The following is a 22,173-nucleotide window of genomic DNA, read 5'->3' as shown; positions in this document are numbered from 1 at the left end:
ATCAGAGACAATATTGAGGATTAAGAACAGATTTGGGAGCCAAAATCTGTTCTGAGTTCTAATTCTGTTTTTGCTGGTGACTTCATTTACTTGTCTGTTTCCTCATATGCAAAGTGGGGAAGCATATTCCTATCTGTCTTCTTCAGACCAGTATTGTGAGGATGAAATAGCTAAGGTATGCAGAGCACTTTGAAAATAGAAAATATTGTTTATTATAAGAATGTTAATCCTTGGCATTCATTCCACTGAGGTTTAACAAATTAAATCCAAGTTTCAAATAATTGTGCCAATGATGTGCTTAAGTCTAATTAAAGTCATTAAGATTTAAACATTCTTCTTAAAGATAAAACATGTGCTTCAGTTCTTTGCTGAATTGGGATGGATGTAGGCATGTGTTTGCAGTTAAATATTTTCCTAAATTCTTTGCTGAATTGTGTGTCTCATGCAGAGATTTATACCTACTATTAAAAATTCATACATTATTTCCTAATTGTTTTGTAGTAGTTATGCCACTCACTAAAATGAGGAATGGAACAAACACAAAAGCATTTTTAATAAGAGGCAAAGGAGATTGTATTCTTCAAGAGTCTGCAATAAGTCCATTCTTTGACTTCAGATGGAATAGAAACAAACATCTTAAGAAAAATCATTGTTCTGTGTCTATATAAGCTTGATAGTGTAATATTTTTGTTGTATCAAAATAATTTATACCGATTTGTTTATCAAATAGACAAGTGACTAACAGGTGTGGGGGGGCCAGCGCCTTGCTCCCAGAAGGAGCAGGGTCTCAGGTGGAAGGGACGGGGCTGTCGTCTGCGCCGCCTGGAGTGTGGCGCTCTCCCTCCCCCACTCCTCAGAGCTGCGCAGAGCATGCAGCGCGGTGCTCCGGTGGCATTTTAAGGGGCCCGAGGCTCTGCCCACTTCTAGCGCGTTTAAATCACCCTGCTGCTCCCTTTCTTATTAAGTTTTCCACTGTATCTACTTTTCTATGCAGTTACATACACAGACTTTCTATAGTATGCATTGTATGGTAGGACAGAGTTTCCAGTCTCCCTAGAGTAATAGACAATATGCAGCTGCTCTTCCTCATGAGAGAAAACAAACTATGATATAAAAAGAAATAAAATTTGATTCTCTCATTTCTCCCTTGCTCCCATAGGGAGATAATCTGCTATTTCCAGGATCAGTTGATCAGTTCCCCTTTTTGGATCAGCTGTGCTGGCTGATGTTAGAGTAGCAAATTGAAAACTCTGTCCACTATCTTCCTTACCTAATCACCTATTATATGGGAAGAGAAAACAGCAGCTCCCTAAGGCCAGGTCTGTACTGTGCGGAGAAGGTTGGTTTAAGATATGCAACTCCAGCTACATAAATAACGTAGCTGGAGTCGATTTACCTTAAGTTGAGCTTGACACTGTCTCCCCGGTGGGAGGTCAATGGGAGAAATGTTTCTGTCAACTTCCCTTATTGCTCATAACAGTGAGAAGTACCGGTACCAATGGGGACACCCTCAGCATTCAATAAAGACCCGCTAAATGGAACCCCAGAACATCAATCGCCAGAGCGCCAATCCTCCGGTAAGAGGAGATGTGGCGTAAGAAGGTAGCCCACTCAGGAAGGGTGCAGGATCACAGATCTGTAGGCTGAACCTCAATCTCATTCTTTGTAATTATTACAAGCCAATAGTTACTACAGTGCCAACAATGCTTAAAAATCCCAATGTTTGAGTATGTATCATATCACTTTATATAACTATGAAGTCTGAGATTTAATGAAGACTGGATCAGGGGAATTGTTTCCATTATGCACATGAAATTTGAAAAAAAAAATCTCCCACTGAAGAACTGCTTGACTCCTAAAGAGTAGAATCGCTTTGTGAAAATATTCCAAAAATATCATTTTTTATAAAGTTCACAACAGTGTATGTTGGTACAACATTATAGTTACCTGTCGCTTTTAAAATGTAAATGAGTGAAAGTAATAAAGTAAAGACTTAATAAATCTTATGCTGACCATAATAAACACATTACTTTTACCAACTATTAAATTCATTGTTTGTACCACTACAGCCTTAACCTCTGTCCCATGAATTGTTTTTCATTTGGTTTTGGGTGAGTGGGGGGGTAGGTGATGTTTTTATTATTTTCAGGATCTATATCTGTTTGCTTTTAAGGGACACTGTGGTATGGAAAATGGCAATGGAATGTTTGGCAAAAAATATTTAACAGTTGAGACTTATATAGGACACATAATTTAATAAGAATTATACAATTATGGATTTGTCCAGGAACAGTTTAGCAGCAAAACAAGTCTGTACACAACATCTGTGTTATTAATATGTACATACATAGTTTTAAGTTACTTTTTCAAAAGAGTTTGGAGTTAAATTTATATTTTCTTTTACTGATGAAAGAATGTATTATATAGTTCAGTGTTTTGTTGTTTCCTTAACATTGCTAAGAATGATGGTCCTGATTCTGCTCTGTTACTACAGTATTAACCTGGGGTAAAATAACTGGCATTAGTTGCTGATGATGTAACTGAGCAGAATTTGATCCAATATGTTTGTTTATTAGATAAGTGGCATTAGACTGAGGATGGCTTTAACTATTAATTTCCATGCTTCTAAGTGCTTAGGTTTTATAAATGATAGGGAGGGTGACTACATCGTTTACATGTTAACATTTGCTTTTTGAAACCTAATGTCTTGTTCTGAGGATTCCCCAAGGAGGAGTTAGTCTGGTTTGGTTTTTTATTCTCTAACTAATAAAACAGTGGGCTGGATACCTCCTATTGGTATACGTGCTATGTGTTCAAGTATCTGCAGAATCAGAGCCTACTGTTTGGATCTATGAGGGCATATTTCTGGGATGCTGGATTTCCAGGAGTGAGAGAGGAATTTGAGGCAGTTTTAGGAACTCGGTCTTAGGCCCAGATCCCACATACGTTTACGCTCACGTTAATTTTTCACACAAATATGAGACTACTTTCATGCCTAAAGTTAAACCCATCTGTAAATGTTTGTGGGATCAGGGCTTTGTCAATTATTCTGCTTTTATTGACATTCTCTTAGCCTTGAGCTTACTGAAAGAGAAAAAATTATTTACTTTTTGTACCTCTGTCTTCTGCCAAAAGGAGATGGGAGGAGCCATTATGGGATGAGTCATTATTGAACTTCATTGGGCTGCATGGCTTGCTGCCTTTCAATAGCGTTTGCTTGATCAACATTTTACTTTTTTTTTGTTCAACTTAGCAAATGTGAACAAAACTAAAGCCAATAAACAGCAAAAATCTGTGTAAGTCCAAAGACCTACTAATACAAATATACCAAAAGGATAAGTATTTCTATAGATTGATCTAATTCACAAATCAGCCCTTGCTCGATGGAGCAACTGTTCATTTTTTGTTTTTTCATATGGATTATTGGAAACACTAGTATAGTGTTTTCTGTACATTGTAATGTGTTTTTCTATCCATTGCAATGTCAGACTGACTGTTGATATTTTTAAAGACCTTTCTTGTTCTTCCATGTGTATAATTTTGGAGCAGAGGATGTAGAAAGAAAAGAATGGAGAAAACTGGCTTACGGGCTTCTTCCAAGGGTAGGCACTGCAGTCTGTCGGTAATGTTCCTCCTGCTGAGTTGGCAGCTGCTGCTATAGGTTCAAAGAGGTCACCATGGTTTCTTTCCTGTTGCTCCTCCAGGCGTTGAATTGCTGCAGGAGCTGGAAATAAGGCACCTCCCTTTCTTGTTCTGCAACAAAAGCCTTACTCACGATGTATGTCTATTCTGGTTGTAGTTAAGGCACAAAAGTTCTGGTAATGATAAGAGTGATTTACATTTATATTGCACCTTTTTCCAGCAATCCCCTAAAGTACATTACAAACTGATTTACGGGTACATGTGTGTGAAATACAAATATGGTCATGTTTATATATAGTGTGCATATATCTGCTTTTGCATGAGGTGAAACATAGCATTTGCTTAAGAGGCCACAGCAATGCTACAGGACAGACAGGAAGTGCAGACACGCCATGTCCATTTGAAATTATGGGGGGAATTTTAAGTAGGAAGAATGTAAAATAACATTAACAATCTGACTTAAGATCCCAAACCAAAAACATCACTCTCCCCCGCCTGCCCCCCCCCCCAAAAAAAAACCAGGGAAATTCAGTGCTTAGGCTCTAAACTCAAGGCTAAAATTCCATCTTCTATTCCCTTTGTATTTAGTGTATCTTAGTGTACTGTTCTACCTAGGTACAGCAAAGCCTTCAGACATAAATTTGGGGGTTCTTGCTTGTGGCTTAAAGTCAGGCCTTTAAAGTTACATTGGCTTTAAAATTGTGTGTGTGTGTGTGTGTGTGTGTGTGTGTGTGTGTGTGTAATATTAGCATTAAAAGCAGGGAGAAAATCTCACATAGAAACAGCTGAGAGTGAGTTATTTCTGCAAGTCTATTGGGTATTTAGACAATTTTTAATGCCAGTCATTCAATTACCAGATTACAGTAACTCTGAACTGTTTTCTTTCAGATGCCTGACTTTAAATGTAACAATCCCATATTTCACTTTTCCTTTTGTTTTAAAAAATGTATGCAAACTCTCACGCAGTGCCAAATGCTCCTTTCCACTCTATATTGACTGGAAACTCATTGTAACAGTTTATCCTGGGGTCATGATAGTAATGAAGCAAGGTATAGGTGGAAAGCTGCCCTTACCGCTGACATCTCCTGTATATGGACACTGTAGTGGAATTTTCTCTCCTCTGAAGTCAACAGTAGAGCTTCCTTTATCTTCAGTGAGGCCAGCATTATAGCCCAGATGTCTGAGGCTGTGCATGATTTCAGTGAGCAAAGCTAATTTAAGGAAAGGGGGGAGAACTGGTGAGCGCTCATTGTGCAGAAGTGAAATTTTGGTTTTTCGTGCCTTGCCCCCTCCCGCTGCAAATATAATACTGCTCCATGTCACAATAATATGCTGAGACTATCCCCCTTCTAAAGAAGGATGGAGCAGTAAACAACAAGGAGGCTGATCTTTGTCCTATTAAAGTCTGTGTTTAAATTCCTATTGATTTCAGTTGTGCAGGATCAAACTCTTGGGGCCCAAAGGGGACAACAACCATCTGTGTAGGAGAGAGGTCTACATCAACATGCAGAGGAGATGGCATATCATGTGGATGCCCTTAGATCTGTGGGCTTGGAACCAAGATTCCAACAGATCTGTGCAGTAAGGAGACCATACTAATACTTCTCTCCTGAGGGAAGAATGTGTCGGGTTGTACCTATGGTAAACTTCATGAACTTTTGTACTTACATTTTCTCATCTATATGTTTTTCACAGAAGGGAATCATTTGTTCCCTATTACCAAAGGGAGCATTAATCCCAAATTATGCATTCAGGAGCCCACAAACATCATTCAATTTAAAATAATATAGTTTGAGCACAGCAGTGAGCAAAATTAGTACATGTTTTACTGCCCTCAAATCACAGTACATTACAGAGTCCCAATTTACAAGTATGGGAAAAATCAGGGACCTCTTGAACTGTGAATTTCTAAGTCTTAAAATCCAGCTGTACCACCAGGGCAAGTTCGTTAACTAGGAGTTCAAGAATAGATTTTTATGCCACTTCTTTCTCTGTCGCAGTGAAAAAGTTTATACTTTTTCTAATCCTAAAGAGAGAGAACTTATTGGAAGGTATTCAACATAGTATTTTCTCTTACAATTTTCTCATTATTGAAGGACTGAGGCAGGGCATATGTGGCTTTTATTTAGACATCCTTGTCTGAGTAAAACTGCATTGCACAGTGGACATTAGAATTACACCATGGCAGTGGGCTGAAGCAAAAGCAGCACTCTCCTTCATAGATTATGAGGTATGATTTATTCTTCACTGATTGATGGGACATAAACGTGTGTGTACCTAAGTATAAACTGTGTGTTTGGAGGTTTACAGTGTTTGCGTTCCTAATGAATACTAAATCTGTGCATGTATATGTATGAAGTGTAGTATTCCTGCATATTAGAGTTCATGTTTCCTGATTAAAGAGCTCATATAAAGACCGAAGTACTTGAGTGTTTATCTTTTGCCATTGGATCTCTGTGCTCCACATAGTAACACATAAACAGACTGAGCAGCTACTAATGAAACCCTTTAAAGCCGCCAAACCCACTTTTTGTCTTTATTATGAAACTAAGATTTGGTCAACTGAGGTCAAGTTCTGCACTTAACACAGCTTCCATTATAGTCAGTGAACTCTGTAACGGAGAGTAAAGTAAAAATATAAACACAGAACATTTCTGCAGCAGCTCAGGGCTGGGATTAACTTGGATCACCTAGTCTTCTGCTTTTAATGAAATTCTCTCCCCTGTATTTTCTTGTTTGGAAGAGAATCCAAAGTTATCTCATGCTAATTTAGTTAGGCAGTGCCCTCCAGGGTTGTCACATGCCTCCATGACCCCTCCAGAGAGACTCGGCAAAGGGATGAGGAGAATTAAACATTCCTGAGAAATTGCAAAGCAGCAACCCCCAGAGATTTTGCATAGAAACTAGCTCCAGACTAGCTGCCAGAGACCCAAGTCACCTTTTCAGCACTTCCTTGACATCTCTCCACCAATCCCATCTGGCTTGACTCAGGGGGTCAGCATGGGGACTGAGAAGAGGTGGCAGCTAGAAGAAGCCGAATTCAAGGGAGGTCTGACTCTGTTTTCAGCTTTCATCTGTTTCTGTGGGCTACATAGATAAATAAAAAGAGCCATAGAAGAAAATAATATATCTAATCTCACTGTAATGCCTTCTTCTGAGGGGGAAAAAAACCACTTTCCTAAAGGTACTGAATACGTAGTTTCAATATTTTTAATAACAGTATGGCTGTTTTATGTATACTTTTGGTTATAACTACGCTTCTGTCACAAATGCTTTTAAAAGTAGGTTTATGTGGCCTGATGCTGCAACCACTTTCTACCACATACAGCCCTGCCAACTTGATTGGGGCTGCTCAAAGTAATAAGCATTATGGGCCGTATGCTTTTCTCACAGCAGCATAACCTTTGAGTAAGGCAATTGAAATCAATAGAGTTATAGTGATGTCAGCAAGGTCACAGTCAGCTCCTGTGCCTGTCTGCAGGCTGAAGTCCTTTTATTTATAAATGTAAAAGGATCAGATTTGGGAATCATTTTCCAGATCACTCTCCAAATTTGAACAAAAGGCAGAACTGGAATTTTCTTAGTGTTTGTGTGTGTATGTAGCTGAGAGAGAGATTCACATTCTTATTTTTTGAAAATACACTTATGGAGTGGGAAGCTAACTATCTGGTCACAAACATTCCCTCCCAGACCATCATGTGAGACATCATATGTCTGATAGGTGTGTAATTCAACAATCTGTAGGAAATTCCTTTGAAAAATAATTATTGGGCAGTAGAACCTCAGTGTTACAAATGCCTCAGGAATCCAGGTTGTTAATAACTCTGAAATGTTTGTAACTCTGAACAAAACATTCTGGTTATTCTTTCCAAACTTTATAACTGAACATTGCCTTAATACAGCTTTGAAACTTTATTGTGCAGAAGAAAAATGCTGCTTTCCCTTTATTTCTTTAGTAGTTTTCATTGAACCCAGTAGTGTATGGTATTTGCTTTATTTTTCTTTGTCTCTGCTGCTGCCTCATTGTATACTTCCTGTTTCAAATGAGATATGTGGATGACTGTGTTCATAATTCTGAGATTCTAGTGTATTCGCTTTTAAAAATTAGATTTATTTGCTATTTTATACCAAAAGAACCTAGAATCTAGTCAATTTTAAAATTGCCTGTTTTTCATTATAAGAATGAACATAAATACATCTAACAACAGTTATATCTCACTTAGTACGTTTAATTTTAAAATGCCTTTACAGCCAATACAATTCTGACCATTCCAGTCATTCAAATATCATAGTTTCCATTTTACAGATAGAGGAGCAGGAGAACTGAGGATAAATGTCTTGTTCAAAACCATAGGGACAATAATCACCACTGCTGAATTTAGGACCCTAAAGAATCTGGCTCTTCGTCATTTGCTTAAACCAAACCAAAATGAATAAATAAGGTAAAACAAATCCAACAATCAGAATGCGATAGAAGATAAAATCGATGGCGGTATTCACATCGGAGTTGAGATATTATAATTGAATTCCATATTAGAGTACATTTAAATAATTGAGTTATAAAACTCTGGGGGGAAAGAAAGGATTGGCATTACAGAAATGATAGCAACCATATAATTAAATGGATGATAATTACGCAGAAGTGTTAAATCTCTAACGGCCTGTTATGATTCCTAGGTGTGCTCCCATTGTTCTCTAGCAGGCAGTAAAATGTCAGACCTAGCCAAGCATGTATGTGAGAATGTCGCTCTCTAGTTGCTGGCCTACAGAAGAGACAAGCTTTAGTCCTTGCCGGTATAGCCATTGAAGTTTCTTTTTTAGCTCTGGTGATAAGGGCCAATATCTAAGGAGCTGAAATCCAAGTTCTATCCCTGTTGATGTCTGTGTGTGGTAGAGCTGATGATTCTTGTCGATGTGTATGCGACACACAGATTTATTACAAGTGTAAGTTGTAGTGTGGTAATGCTGCTGGGTTATTCTGTGATAATGTAGTAAAACACTTGTCACCACTTCATCTAGGCATGTGGAAATATATGTGTTATACCAAGACAGATACCAAACAAGAACACAGAACTTCATATGGTTTGCATTTTTAGTAACAGCTCTCCTGACTCTAATCGAAGACACATTTTAATTTTGTTTTGGGTAAGTGGATGTGTTTACAGTCTCACACCCACAAAGTCCGTGGCTTAAATAGAAATGCTTCCATAGTGTATAAAAGAACACATGCTGTTTCTTAAAGGGTTTATCAGAAACGCCAGTTCTGTATTTATTGCTGGGAACAAAATGAATAAAACTTTATATTCCTCTGTGCCTATAGCTGATGAAAAGTAGCTGTATCTCCAGTTTATTGACACAGTTGGAAAGCACTGCTTTGGCATCTGGTGTAATTAATAATTGTTGTTATTAATGCTAATAGAGTTGCAAGTACAATCACCGTATTTGAAAAAAATGGCTGAAAGACAGCCAGAGAGATTGAAAGCACAGAATAAGTACAGCAAGGGGAGTGGCAATGCAGGTTTGCTTGGGCAGCCTAATTAGGATACTTTCATTCTAGCTCACTGGCAGTGCAAAATTGTTCTGTAAAGTACATTCTAAGGCTTTGTCCACTGTTGCTTTAAACAGCCCAAGTATTATGACTCCCTCCAATGCCTTTGACCTAGATTATTCAACAGCCTAAGGGCTTCAGCCCCAGGCAAGGGCCTGTAACCTGAGCTCCGTTGCCTAGCGCTGAAACCATCAGCCCCACGCCCCAGCAAATCTAAGCCTACCGTGATGACACCATTAAAATGGGTTCACCAGCTCACTTTGGGGTCCTGACACACAATTTAAGAACCTCTGATGTGTGGCCTTCACATAAGTCAACTTTTATCAGCTCCTTCAGTTACTTATCTCTTAGCCAATCTATACATGTCAGAGCTCTAACAGAGAGATCCTGCAAGCTACAGAGTGCAGTGGTACTGTTGCTGGTGTCATTACTGTATACACACACAAATCTAAGATCAAGGTGTATCTGTGATGCACACAGTACAAAACACATAATGAGAAGCCATCCCTAGCTAAAGGGATTTACAATCCCAGTTACAAATGGTGGCAAGGGAAACAGATGCAGAGAAAAGAAATTTGCCCAAGGTCATAGAGCAGGTCAACAGCAGAGCCATGAACAGAACCTAGGTATTTTGACCCATGGACTGTGCTGCCTCGCTGTCCCTGAGCAAAGCATGTTGAGCATATGATAGATTTGAAACATAATTGTAGTCCGATTGACTTCAGAAACACAAAAGCGACGAGGAGTCCTGTGGCACCTTATAGACTAACTGAAGTGTAGGAGCATAAGCTTTCGTGGGCAAAGACCCACTTCGTCAGATGCAACACAGAAGCATTATAAATGGAAACCTGAATGTTTTTGCAGCCAAATGTTGCATCATAAGCTTTTGCAATCAGTCCCTGCATTGTGATTATTATTTTTGATCTGACCGAGTTGTTAGAGAAACAAGCCAGCACTTGACTTGAAAGTCTAGTCTGATTTCTTGTGGTAAAATGATGGCCTTGAGTAGTCCTTTCTTGGCATTGATCCCTAAGACAGCTCAACCCTGACCACAACCTAGGTACAACCCTTTATTTTTGTGGTGAGTAATCCTGTGAAATGAAGTCTGCTTCTTTGAGCTATTTTGTCTTCCATTGATGTAAAAATAGCAGTGAAAATTAATTTTGGAAGAAAAAAAGAGAAATTGGGTTAAATGTCTTTTTAGAAGTATATACTAGGTGGAGCCTGGGAAACTTATACTTGCTTTATATTTTTTGCATAGCAAAGATAAACATGCATGATGGAAAACAGTTGAGTGCTTTCAGTAATTGGTGCATGAAGGAATAATTTAATAAGGAATATTACCTTTGGGCTTATCTGTCTATTGATGATTTAAAATGGTCTGTCATCTGCCTCAGCACACTCTGAAATTTCTATGTAGTAGTTTGGATTTTAATTTTTAAAAATATCAGGTTTTTAAACACTTTTTAAATTAATGTTCATGATCTCAGAAAGAAAAAATGAAAAGAAACTTACCTTATTTGCATCTTCTCTGTAAACTTTCATTGAAATTGTATTCCATGTCTCACACATCACTTACAATTTCACCGCTTGAAATGTAAATAATTAATTGTGGACTTTAAAAGATATGTTCAGGTTTTTTGGCAGAAAAAATCAAATACATTAAAAGCTTTCTTAATTTTCATTCAGTGAGATTTCTCAACAAGCAACTTCACTGTTTTATTTTGCCTTTGGCTGTCATATAAAGATTAATAAAGATTTAGAATTAGACAAATACTTTCATGTATTAAAAGAACAGTATTTTGACACTCATTGACACAAGCAAAAAAAACTAACACAAAATCAAACACCAACCAACCATGCTAATTTAGTGTTTGGCAACACAATAAAAGCATTGTGCATTTACCTAAAATGAATGTGAAAAGTGTTTGTGTTGCACTAGACAAGGAAGGTTATTCAGAACTTGACCTTTAAAGTGTATCTGGATTATGCTGCTTGTGGTTTTTATTAATAATACTGCCTTGTGTCTCATGAGTATTTACTGAGAGTTGTAAAACAATTGGAATATCTACTTTACAAGAGAAATTATACAGTGTTTCCTAATATTTCCTACTGGTGTGAGGGCTTTTGTTGCATTAGACATTGATATTGTTTTCATTCAAGATGTTCCACAAAGATTATCAAATATTTTATTATTTTAGCAACTTCAGAATTGTTGCATTTATTGTCTCTAAATATCTCGCCTGTTCTCTTTGGACTTAGAAAAATAGAAAAGGACCTGAACTAAAACCATGTATCTGAACATCATTGAACTTTGAGAAAGTTCACATCTGGATCCCAACTTTATGGCTCGGGTACAGCACTGAAAAATGTTTTAAACTGCTTCTGTGACAATTTGTTGGTTGTAACTTTGTGAGCCTCTGCAAAACATGGCAAGACACGAGGTCTTAGAGAGCTTCCTTGGTAGACTCTAAGGAAAAAGGCATCAAAATCTATAAAAATTGTGTTAGACATTATTTTGTATTTCATTTCCCATTCTATTAAGTACTGGGTTTTTTTCCTCAATAGAAAATTTGTCTTGAATCTTTCTGCCTTTTCCTTCCTTCCACCTTCCTTCCTTCCTTCTCTGGTTAGTGATACCACAATCCATGGTTTGTGTCCTCACTTGTGCATTGTGAAAATAACTGTGATTACATAAGCACTAAATTGTAATCACTGATTATAATATGCAGTGAAAAGGGGGAAAGTTGTAATCAAACATGGATATCTTTGTTCAGCATTACATTGAAGGGAAAGAAGCCCAGAAACAATGATTTAGGCTGGGCTAAATATATTTCAACTACTTACATTAGATTGGCAAGTAAAATTCATGAAAACTTATAGAAAATGTAGCACTCATGAAAAGTGCTGTATTCACAGAACTAGGGAACTACTTTGTGTAAAAGAGAATGGCCTAAATTTTCAAGAATGGCTGGTGACTTTACACACTCCAGTTGAGCCACGGTAGAAGAATTTAATCTTCCAAGTGTGACGTAATCAGCACTTTACCAAAATTAGTTGCTTCATGTTTGATACCCAAAATACAGTGTTTGGTTATGACTTAGAGCACCTCCCCTTTGGTGCTCTGGGATTGAACATTGTTCTGTACTTCCAGCATGGTTAGTACATCCCTCAAGAACAAACTAGCACTGTTTCTAGGATACTGCATGTTAGTATGGGTGTGTTGCCTTCTTTCTCAATTGTGATTACACTAAACTATTTTTCTTTCGATAGGAATCAAAATGACTAGATCGTCTATATGCTCCTATAGCCCTAATAGCACAAGCAAAAGGGAACTTTTTATTTTAACAAGTCCCTTGTTAAAATATTGCCAGCACATCACTGCTGTTTTCTTTGATATAATAGGCAGAATATACTTGTAATTTGGAGTTTTTCTGATATATGTGTCTTGTCCAAATAACATTGTCAATGACCAGAATTAATAGTAGGCCAAGTGACGTTATCCATGCTTTGTCAGAACTCCCATTGTAGTAAGGACCGCAGAATTGGAATTAGGATGGACTCAGTTTATAGTTTATATATAGAGAGATAAGCAACATCCACTCTGATTTAATTAGCAACAATGTCACTCCCACCTCTGTATCCTTTCCTTTTTTCTTTTATTTTCTCTTCAAGCATCTGAGTTGTAGCTCAATCAGAAAGCTTATGCCCTAATACTCCAATAAATGTTTCATCTTTAAAGCACCACCAGACTTCTTGTTATTCTAGCTTATAGTTAGACTCACAAAGCATTTTCTATTGTAATTGAGCTTCATTAATGTTTTTCAGCCATTTGTGTTTCCGAATGTATTGTTACACTATCTATATATTAAGCTATTTTCTCTGGCATACAGAATGTTTATGTATGAATGTCTCTCTTTATTCAGTGTGCTTTCATGCATACTGTTTGTATATTTAGTACACACCTATACTTTTTACAGTGTGGTGTAAACAGTCCAGTAATATATCCTTTTACCCTCTCTGAAGTAAATAAATAAAAGAGGTGTTATTTCAATTTAGATCCAAAACTGAAGCTGTCAGAGAACCCAAGAAGCAAATATTAGCCTTTAATCCCAGTTTCTCATTGTAAGTTTCTTTCTAATAAGCAGTCACTGATATACATTATTCTAATGGTTTCAGAAACCACAACTACTAGTCTGGGTTCTTTCATAAAAGGGCCAATTATGCCATTTAGCCACTGGATTTAGCAGACAATGGCAAGGAGCCACTTAACATTATGGGTAGCTCAGACAGGAATTGAGTCAGAGGAGGGCATGATACCTTCCCAAGCAGACAAGGTGCAGGGAATATATTCCTATATGCCTATATTCCCCCAAGGTTGCTGACCCCCTCCATGGGACAGCACAGACTAGTGAGGGAGGTGGGTCAATTGTAACACAGAAGAAATAGTTGCTCACTGTGGCTGTGAGTACAGGAACTGTCCTTGTGCCAGTGCCTTGGCTGCCCCATTGGGGACACAGGATACTTGCCTTCCATCTCACTATGCAACCCTTGTCAAGCCTTCTCACACTTGATTTCAGAATAATCAGTTATGTTGCTCAGTGGTTACCCGAGCAAGTAGCTAACTCTAAATCACCAGATAGTGCCTTGTTCAATCCACTGAATTCCTTTGTCCGCTTCTAGACCATGGAGTACGCAAGATGATAAAAACAGAATTGCTATAAATAACACCAATGTACTCTTGAGTCTCTCTGACTAGTGATGGTTTTTGCCTGAGTCACAAATTATTTCCTAATTTTTGGCAGCCTTGAGGTAACCTGTGCCCTCCACACACAGAAAAAATAAATAAAACTAGACATCCACCAGTCAGTGTGTCTGTCTCTGTACCATAAGCGTGATGCATTTTTCATCAGCCCCATGCTCCTGTAGTAAGTACATTTCATGTGTGGTTAGAACATGTTTTTCATTTTGTTGCCAGGCTGTATATGGTACACAGAAATGTGACTTCATGTGATGCAGATGTTCTGTAGCAGTGGTGTACAAAAATAAATGTCAGAATCACTGGTAGCTATATTTTATGTGTAACACACATCTGTCTGTCTCCATTTAGACATCTTGTTAAAATTTAGGACTTGCCACCACATAAAGCACTAAAAAACCTTTGTTCGTTTTGCGGACAAATCAACAATTAGCATTTTATTTCTGCAGAAGAAATCACCTGTTGTCATTTAAACTATAGGCACATTTGAGGTTTATATTTGTGGGGGTTTTTTCTTCTTAAACAGACAGATCCCTAATTAAGCAGATTTCTAGCAATATACTGTGCTCATTGCCACCAGTGAAGGAGTGGATGATTTAAAGAAAGGAATAAAATAAATATAGTTAAACATAGCTTTGATTAACAAGTCTTGTTATTCATGGATGACAGCACAGTTAATGTTTTCTGGCTGGGATGCTGGACTGGAATTTAATGGTGAGGCGCAGCTACAGCTGACTACAGATTCTCAAGACAAACACACACATCACAATCCTAAATGAGAGGCATGTGCGGAATTAGTATGTATTGGCTGTGATAGTCCAGGTCAGGTTTTCCCCTTCACTAATCCAGGTGTGAACAACACTGGGCAGGAGACTTCTAAATAGGTTTGGCTTGGAACAAAACTGGCTTAGGTTTAGAAGTGTTGCTTTAAATTAGAGTTCCTCACCTGGAGGGAATTTTTTATATATGATTTAAAAAAAAAATTGGCAGCAGTTGTAGTTGAGATTTGCAGAACAGATACCTACTTCACATAATCAAAAAAGTGCATCTGCATGTTAAACTTGCTATGTATTCTTCTACAGTGAGTTTTCTATCTTTAACCATAAATGACATAGTGTTGCCTTTCAAGCTTCAGAGACACTGTCACAGATACAAAATGAGTTGAAATATGACAGATATGTTTTGTGCATTTACCATTCACGGAACAATGTGATTTGGAGAGAGCTAGAGCTAGATCGTTTTAGTAATAGTTTTCTTCTCCTCTTCAGTATTAACTACATTTTGTAATCAAATCCATCTAGAAAGTAACAAAAGAGTTTTAAATATGTATTGTCATATTCCTAATGGGCCGACTGAAAGTCACTTATATATAATTCCTATTGAGAAAGTTAGGAAAACCAAAACTCCTCTTTCCACTTCACAAAAATTCCTAAAATATGTGACCCTCATGATGGTTAAAAGATAGCCAAACCCAGAGCTGGGCAATGATTTTATCACAGATTACAGCCCAGCCATGTCATGGGTCATGTGGTTCAGCATGTGAACAGGAAGGTGAGATTTGGTGAACTTTTGCCTCAGTTGTGCAGTCCATCAGAGAATAAATGGACCAAATCACTGTGCAGCTGTATAAGGAGGTGAACGGCTGAATACTTTTCACACAGAGGCCTTTGTGTTCTGGACATGATCTAGCATTATGATGGGGTGCGCTAGGCTGCAGCTTTGTAGCAATTACTAAGCCATTATTGCGCTAGAACACAAGATCATTTATCTTCTAATTCAGAGTGTCACCTGTTCTTCATTTACCAGTCAATAACCATTAATTATGCTCAGTGGAAATTTAAACAAAGCTTTTCCCCTCTGTTAAAACGAGTAAACCATTCAGTAATGACAATTAAATCTGGAGCTGCATATGCCCTCTCCCTCCTTCCTCTTGTTCTCTGCCTGGAGTGTAGTACAATATGATCTCTTATGGGAAATATCTAGAAACTGATAGCTCAAGCTTCTCTGATAGTATAATGAAAAAAGAGCATGTTCCTGGTACATACTGTAGGGAAAGTGTGTAGCTACTACTTGTATTCAGATTTCTGATTGGCTACAGATATGTAACAGCAGTATTTTCTGCCCACTTTATCTTTATTTCTTAAATGCCTACATGCAGACATGTTTAGATGAACAGAGCTTTACCTCCTTGCTAAAACATTCAAGTATTTTTTTCATAATTATTTGAATGTTACTTTTCATTTGATTGATGGGCTGAATGCCAAAGAAAACAAAAGGACAAACAGCGATGAATTTTCGAATAATCATTATTCCTAGTAGAAATTCAGGGAGACGTTACTTTTAGTTTAACGGCATCTGTGTTGTTTGATCATTGCAAGTCTGACCCTTTAGAAATGTACTAAAGCCTAATATTTTCTTGTTCTTTGAAATGGTAGAAAACATGACAAAGCAAAGCCCAAAGATTCTAGTAGGAAGAGCGATAAAGAGAGACAATATACAAGTTGCCAAATTAAAAACAAAAAACCCAATCAATATAGCATCAGGTATTTTGGAGCGAGGGGGGAGAAATGCGTGTGTGTGTGTGTGTGTGTGTGTGTGTATCTATCTTATCTATCTATATATATATGTAGCTTTCTTAGTGAAGTTTAAATGCATTTAAGTATCACACAAAAATAACAGTGACTATGTTGCACTTAGTAGACTAGAACTAGTAGAATCTTGTATGGGGGATAAGGCAATATGCTGAGTTTATTGTGAACAGAGAATTCAGTTACTGTCCCTCGCTACTAAAATAACCAATAATTAAATAACCCATGTTAAAATGAGATTAATCAACTAATCAAATAGTTGACGGAATTTCCATCAACTATTTGATTTGTTGATAAGGGTGTTTCTGCTTTGAAATGTAGCAAGAGCCTACCGTGCCGTTGCTACATTTCAAAGGCAGAAGTGCCGCCTGGCTTTCCGCCTTTGAAATGTACAAGGGCCCCAGCAGGAGCCCTTGTGCATTTCAAAGATTGAAACGCCAGGTGGAGCCTGGCATGCTGGCCCCAGGCTCCATGCTGTGCTTCTGTTTTGAAATGTACAAGATCCCCAGAGGGGACTCTCTCTGATAAAGGCAGCCGGGGGGCGGGGGGAGAGAAAGCAATTAGTCAACTAGTGTGTCAACTATCCATTAAGCTTTTGCTTATCAGTTGATCAACTTACCTCCCTACATAATACATACACACATTCATACATACAGTTCAGCAAATGGGATATGATTACCAGCTTCAGTTGCTCATGCTAGTCCACTGACCAGGTGGTCTAGATACGAGAAGGGGAGCCGGGTCTTGTAAGTGTGCACCATTGCTCTTGGAGGGTGATAGTAGAACCTGAAAACCTAATCCTATAGTTTCCCCCCATCTTCTTGTTATATGTTTTAGTCCATAGATTTAATGATGATGAGTCATCAGTTAGTGGCAGATGCGACTTTAATCTTTTTCTTGATGGGGCTTTCTTACTTCTCTTTCTTGGGAGGGTTCTTTTGCAGGGATCACTTGCATTGTTCTTCAGCCATCAAGGTGGTCACTGAGATCAGCTGACTTCCGGAACTGATCCCATTGCACACATACCCACAGTCACACTTGTAAATGACACACACCCAGAGTTAAGGCAGTACAAAGTTTGTAATGAGGTTTCAGTTACTGTATGGAGTCACTTTTGTTACAGAGTATTAAAAAGGAATTACAATCACAGATTCTTCAAAGGAAATTCTTAACAGGCTACTAACAAATTCATCTAAAAGTGATTAATACGGTTTCATTTATAAAACCTCTTTAATAAAAATTGGTCTGTAATTCATAAGGTTATATAATGTCACATTGGTACATAGAATTTATTAAAATGGTGATTTTATTCTTCAGCCCTACAGCTACATGAATTCCTGACAGTGTATTGAATGGTTTGGGGGGAGGAGGGGTTGGCATTAGTTTTTAATTTGGCAATATGAAAATTCTACTATAATAAATGTGTGAAAATTGAAATATTTGTGTTGTTAAAGCATAAAAAATTGCTTTAAAATCCCCACATGACACAGCCCATATCTTCAATTATTTACTCCTGTAAAAGTCCCATTGAAGGCAAATATTAAACAAATATTACAGATATAAAATACAATAACCAGGAAGCAAATTGACTTGCAAATACAGTAATTTGAAGGGAATATGTGAATTTTGACTGATTGAATGGGGGCTAAGGGACTGATCCCACAGTCCCTTATTCGCTCAAATAGTGTCCCTTCTCCTATTGGTTTCAGTAGGACTATTTAGGTAAGTAAAGGTCTGTGAGATCAGAGACTGAGTTAGAGTTGCAGGATTTGCGTTCCCTCCTCCCCACCACCACGTGTTTGAAATAGTCATTTTTGTTGTGTTGAAGCTTGTTATGGCTGTGAACCCTACAAGTCTAGTGAGACCTGAAGGAAAGGGTGTCAGTGATTTACTGTAAGCTCGTAAATTTAAAAAAAAAAAACAAAAGGTTCCGAGACAGATAGTATAAAAGCTAGGAATTCAGACCTTTCTTGCCAGCAAAAGGAATTTCATCAGTCAGTCATATATTGCTGCATCATTGGCTAGAGAGCTCATCCCCGGGGAGGAAAAATAAATCTGCTGCCATTGTCCCACCCAGTATACCACATCCCTACAGCACAATTAATGTCAAGGACATACTCAGTAGGTGCCCGAAATCCAACATTGCCTGCACATCCAAGATACAAAAGGAGCATGTTAATAAAATCTTGCCGAAATATTAAAGATACAATATACAATAACCAGTAAGCAAATTGACTTGCAAATAGAATAATTTCAAGGGAATATATCTTCTTGCTTTGCCTGTGACACTGATTTACTAAGGGTGGGAGGAGAATGGAACTTTTCAGGTGGTATTTACTGAGAGAAATGGAGCTGTCCCACAGCTTTTATTAATCTGATTTGCAGAGTATCCACTAGCATCTAGGGACCTACTGAAATTGTTTTCTTTAAATCTGATGCAAAGAGGTCAGTTCAAATAGCATTGTGGATTACACTATAAGAAGATAGCGATTCCTTGTACCATATGGAGAAAGAGATTAATTATTTTGCTTTTGCATACTGATTTTTAAATGAAGGCCATGATGCGTATAGATTGCACCCTATTTCTAACTTAAGGCAATAAAGCATTTCCATCATTTTGACCTAAAGTGATAATTTTATTTTTTTCTTCCATCTATAGTTTCTGGGTGGCAGTGTGGTCTCATGGATAGGGCACTGGATTGGGTGTAAGAAGTAGACCTGGGTTTTACTACTGACCTTGACTGGATGTATGACATGAGGCAGAAATGAGTTTACCCCAGTGTGCTTCTGTTTCCCCTCCCATCTTTTATTATATGTTTGTACAATGAGTACAATGAAGCTGCAAAACCTCCTCTAAGCCCTCTAGGCAAAATACCTGGGCAAAATACCCTCCATGGGCTGGATCTGGCCGTCCAAGCCACCAGATCTGGTGCACAGACTCCCTGCCTGCCTCCGCCCCACATGCCTGCCTGCATGCTGCTGAAAAATGGTTTGTTGCAAGGCTGTTTGAACAGCTGTGAGCCTGGGGAAGGGAGGAGAGGGTTCATGCGCTGCTCCCGCCCCCAGCACAATGCCATTGGCCAGTTTCTAGCCAATGGGAGCCACCTGTTGTCAACAGGCAGTTTGGGAAACTCCCTCCCCTCAGGCTCATAGCTGAGGCCGCTGCAGCCAATGTGGGGGTGCGACAGGCAGAGAGCTTACTTGAGAAGGGTGCTGGCTGGGAGCCTCTGGCACCCCAGCCCTTTGCCCCACGACCCCACATAACCCAAAACCTCTGCCCCCTTCCTGCACCCATATCCCCTTCCTGATCCTGCACCCAAATTCCCTGCCCCATGTCATAGCTCAAATCCTCTACCCCTGAACCCAAACCCCGCCCCAAGTCACAACTCTCTCCTGCCCTAGGCCACAGCCCAAACCCTTCCACCTCCTCCTGAACCTTAGTCTCTTTTCCCAGGTCACAGCCCAAACCTCTGAACCCTAATCCGCTAACATGGGTCACAACTGCCTCCTTCATCCAAATTCCCTCCCAGACCCCACATCCTCTCCTGCACCCAGTCCCTTAATGCAAGCTCCCTTCTGAACCCAACCTCCATCCCAGTCCCTGCACCTCCTCCAGTAATATGCATGAGTGTGGCCCTTAGACTACTTTCCAAATTCTTGGAGTGTCCTCCGCCCCTCCCTCCTCCCCCCTCCCCCCTGGCATCAAAAATTATTGCCCACCGTTGCTCTAGGCACAAATGTAACATAAATAATAATAGTAATAATCTGTGAAATTGTAATTTAGGAATCATCCTGATTTGGGTCACTATTTTAATCTTTGCCCAACCTTCACTCTTCGAGAATCTTAAGTGTTTGTCTAAGTTATCCATTAGTATTTTCATGCATTGAAAAGGGAAATTTTGCTTGACACACCTTCAAATGCATCCTCCAGATGTGGTAAACACAGGAGACATAGCTGAATTTGAAATAATGCACTGTGAAAATACTAATCATTGATTTTTTGTTGTCCTCTGTCCTGTATTTATTTGGGGTAAATCTAGTTAAAAATAATCAATAGCGCATTTGACCAAAATAGACAGTTCTACATTGCCCTACTGTTAACAGCCCTTACATGTGAATGGTTTAAAATGGAAGGGGATATTTTAAGGTTTAAAATAAATTGATTCCTACTCCTAACCATGACTGTCTATTTTTTTTAACACTTAGACTTGATTTAAAATATTTGCCACAGAAACCCCTGGAGTGAAACAAAGAGAAAATCAAGTATATTACAGACATTTTTCTGCAATGTGAAATAATTCCTATTAGTCGCTTATAAAAATTGTGCTAACTAGTTAATAGCCCCATGTCAAAAAGTGCTAATTTCCCTAGTTGGATGAATACTTGTATTTGGTTATCTGCAAATCAAAGTGTGGTAATACAATATCATGTACCAAAAGGCCAAGCTACAGGTGCACTTAATCTGGATTTGTTTATCTTTCTGCAGGCTATGTGGCTGATGTTGCAAACGGATGAGCCAGAGGACTTTGTCATAGCTACCGGGGAGGTCCACAGTGTCCGTGAATTTGTGGAGAAGTCATTTAAACACATTGGAAAAACCATTGTGTAAGTCTGAATAAGAGCTAGCAGCAATGGGTTCAGAACCCTATAAGCTATTGACATGTGGTTTTGATTTTGTCATTACATAGCAATATTTCTTTTGTATTCTTTTTCACTTTCTGTGTTTATAACACAAGGTCTCTGGATGTGAATCACTGACACTCTCACTCTATCCAACCGCAGGATATAGCTTCATTACCCACCACTCCACCAAAACCAAATCTTGCAGAATTTCAGCCACCCCAAGTGGGGTAGTTTGTTAGGGATCTCATCTCTGCATTCTTATAGGCTGTTCATATTTCCACTATAAATCCCATCTCCTGCCCCTCAACTCCCAAGCACCGTTGCTCTCCGTAGTTCTGGGAGGACTGACTTCCTTGGCTGACATTAGAATGCTAAACCCTTCTGCAGTGGCTCCACGGGGATAGATGTTTGAGACCTATATTATGGTTGGTGCGCTTTCTCCTCATCACCAACACTGAAGCAGAAACTGCTGCTTCTGCCACCTTCTCAGATTCTGCCAGTTTAAGATGTGACACTTGTAATCTCAGTTCCTCTCCATGTGGCAGCACATCCATCACACTGCTGGCATGAGGTAGTGGCATCACTCTGCATTCTTATTAGCTCTTGTCCTACTGAGCCATAAAACTGTTGAGCTGTGGGTGCAGAATGTTTACAGTGCATATTCTGCATAGTTTGACTGAAAATACAAAATTCCTTCTCAAGGCCAGATAATAAAATCAGGCTGGCTTTGTGAATGCTTTCCGTAATTTATATTTTTATTGTTTATTATTTTTTCAATTTCCCTCCTTCTGTATCTTCTCTGGGCCCCAAGAATCAACATACCAATCTCAGCTGGAAGAGAGAAAGGAAAGCCGCAGGCTCTTCCATGACGCTAGCACCAGGGCTCTTCCTCAGGCCATCAAAGACACTAGTGCAGCTGGTGAACTTTTGCTACGGCCAGTAAGTTTTACTTGGGAGCAAAAACTTGACAAATTCAATAAATATGCAGAAGTGCACAGTTATATACAATATTA

General features: G+C 38.7%; 1 protein-coding gene across 2 annotated transcripts in view; it reads left to right on the top strand.

Moving 5' to 3' along the window:
* GMDS (GDP-mannose 4,6-dehydratase) overlaps positions 1-22,173 on the top strand; it is a 539,856-nt gene that overhangs the window by 407,028 nt on the left and 110,655 nt on the right. For both annotated transcript variants that reach the window (XM_075921351.1, XM_075921350.1), the window contains exon 8: positions 21,024-21,142. In XM_075921351.1, coding sequence (XP_075777466.1) covers positions 21,024-21,142 — 119 coding nt within the window. The remainder of the gene's footprint in view (positions 1-21,023; positions 21,143-22,173) is intronic.

This window comes from Pelodiscus sinensis, chromosome 2 (genome assembly GCF_049634645.1).
Source record: "Pelodiscus sinensis isolate JC-2024 chromosome 2, ASM4963464v1, whole genome shotgun sequence".
Lineage (NCBI taxonomy): Eukaryota > Metazoa > Chordata > Testudines > Trionychidae > Pelodiscus > Pelodiscus sinensis.
Note: the sequence above shows the minus strand (reverse complement) of the source record. Positions and strands in the feature narration are given on the sequence as shown.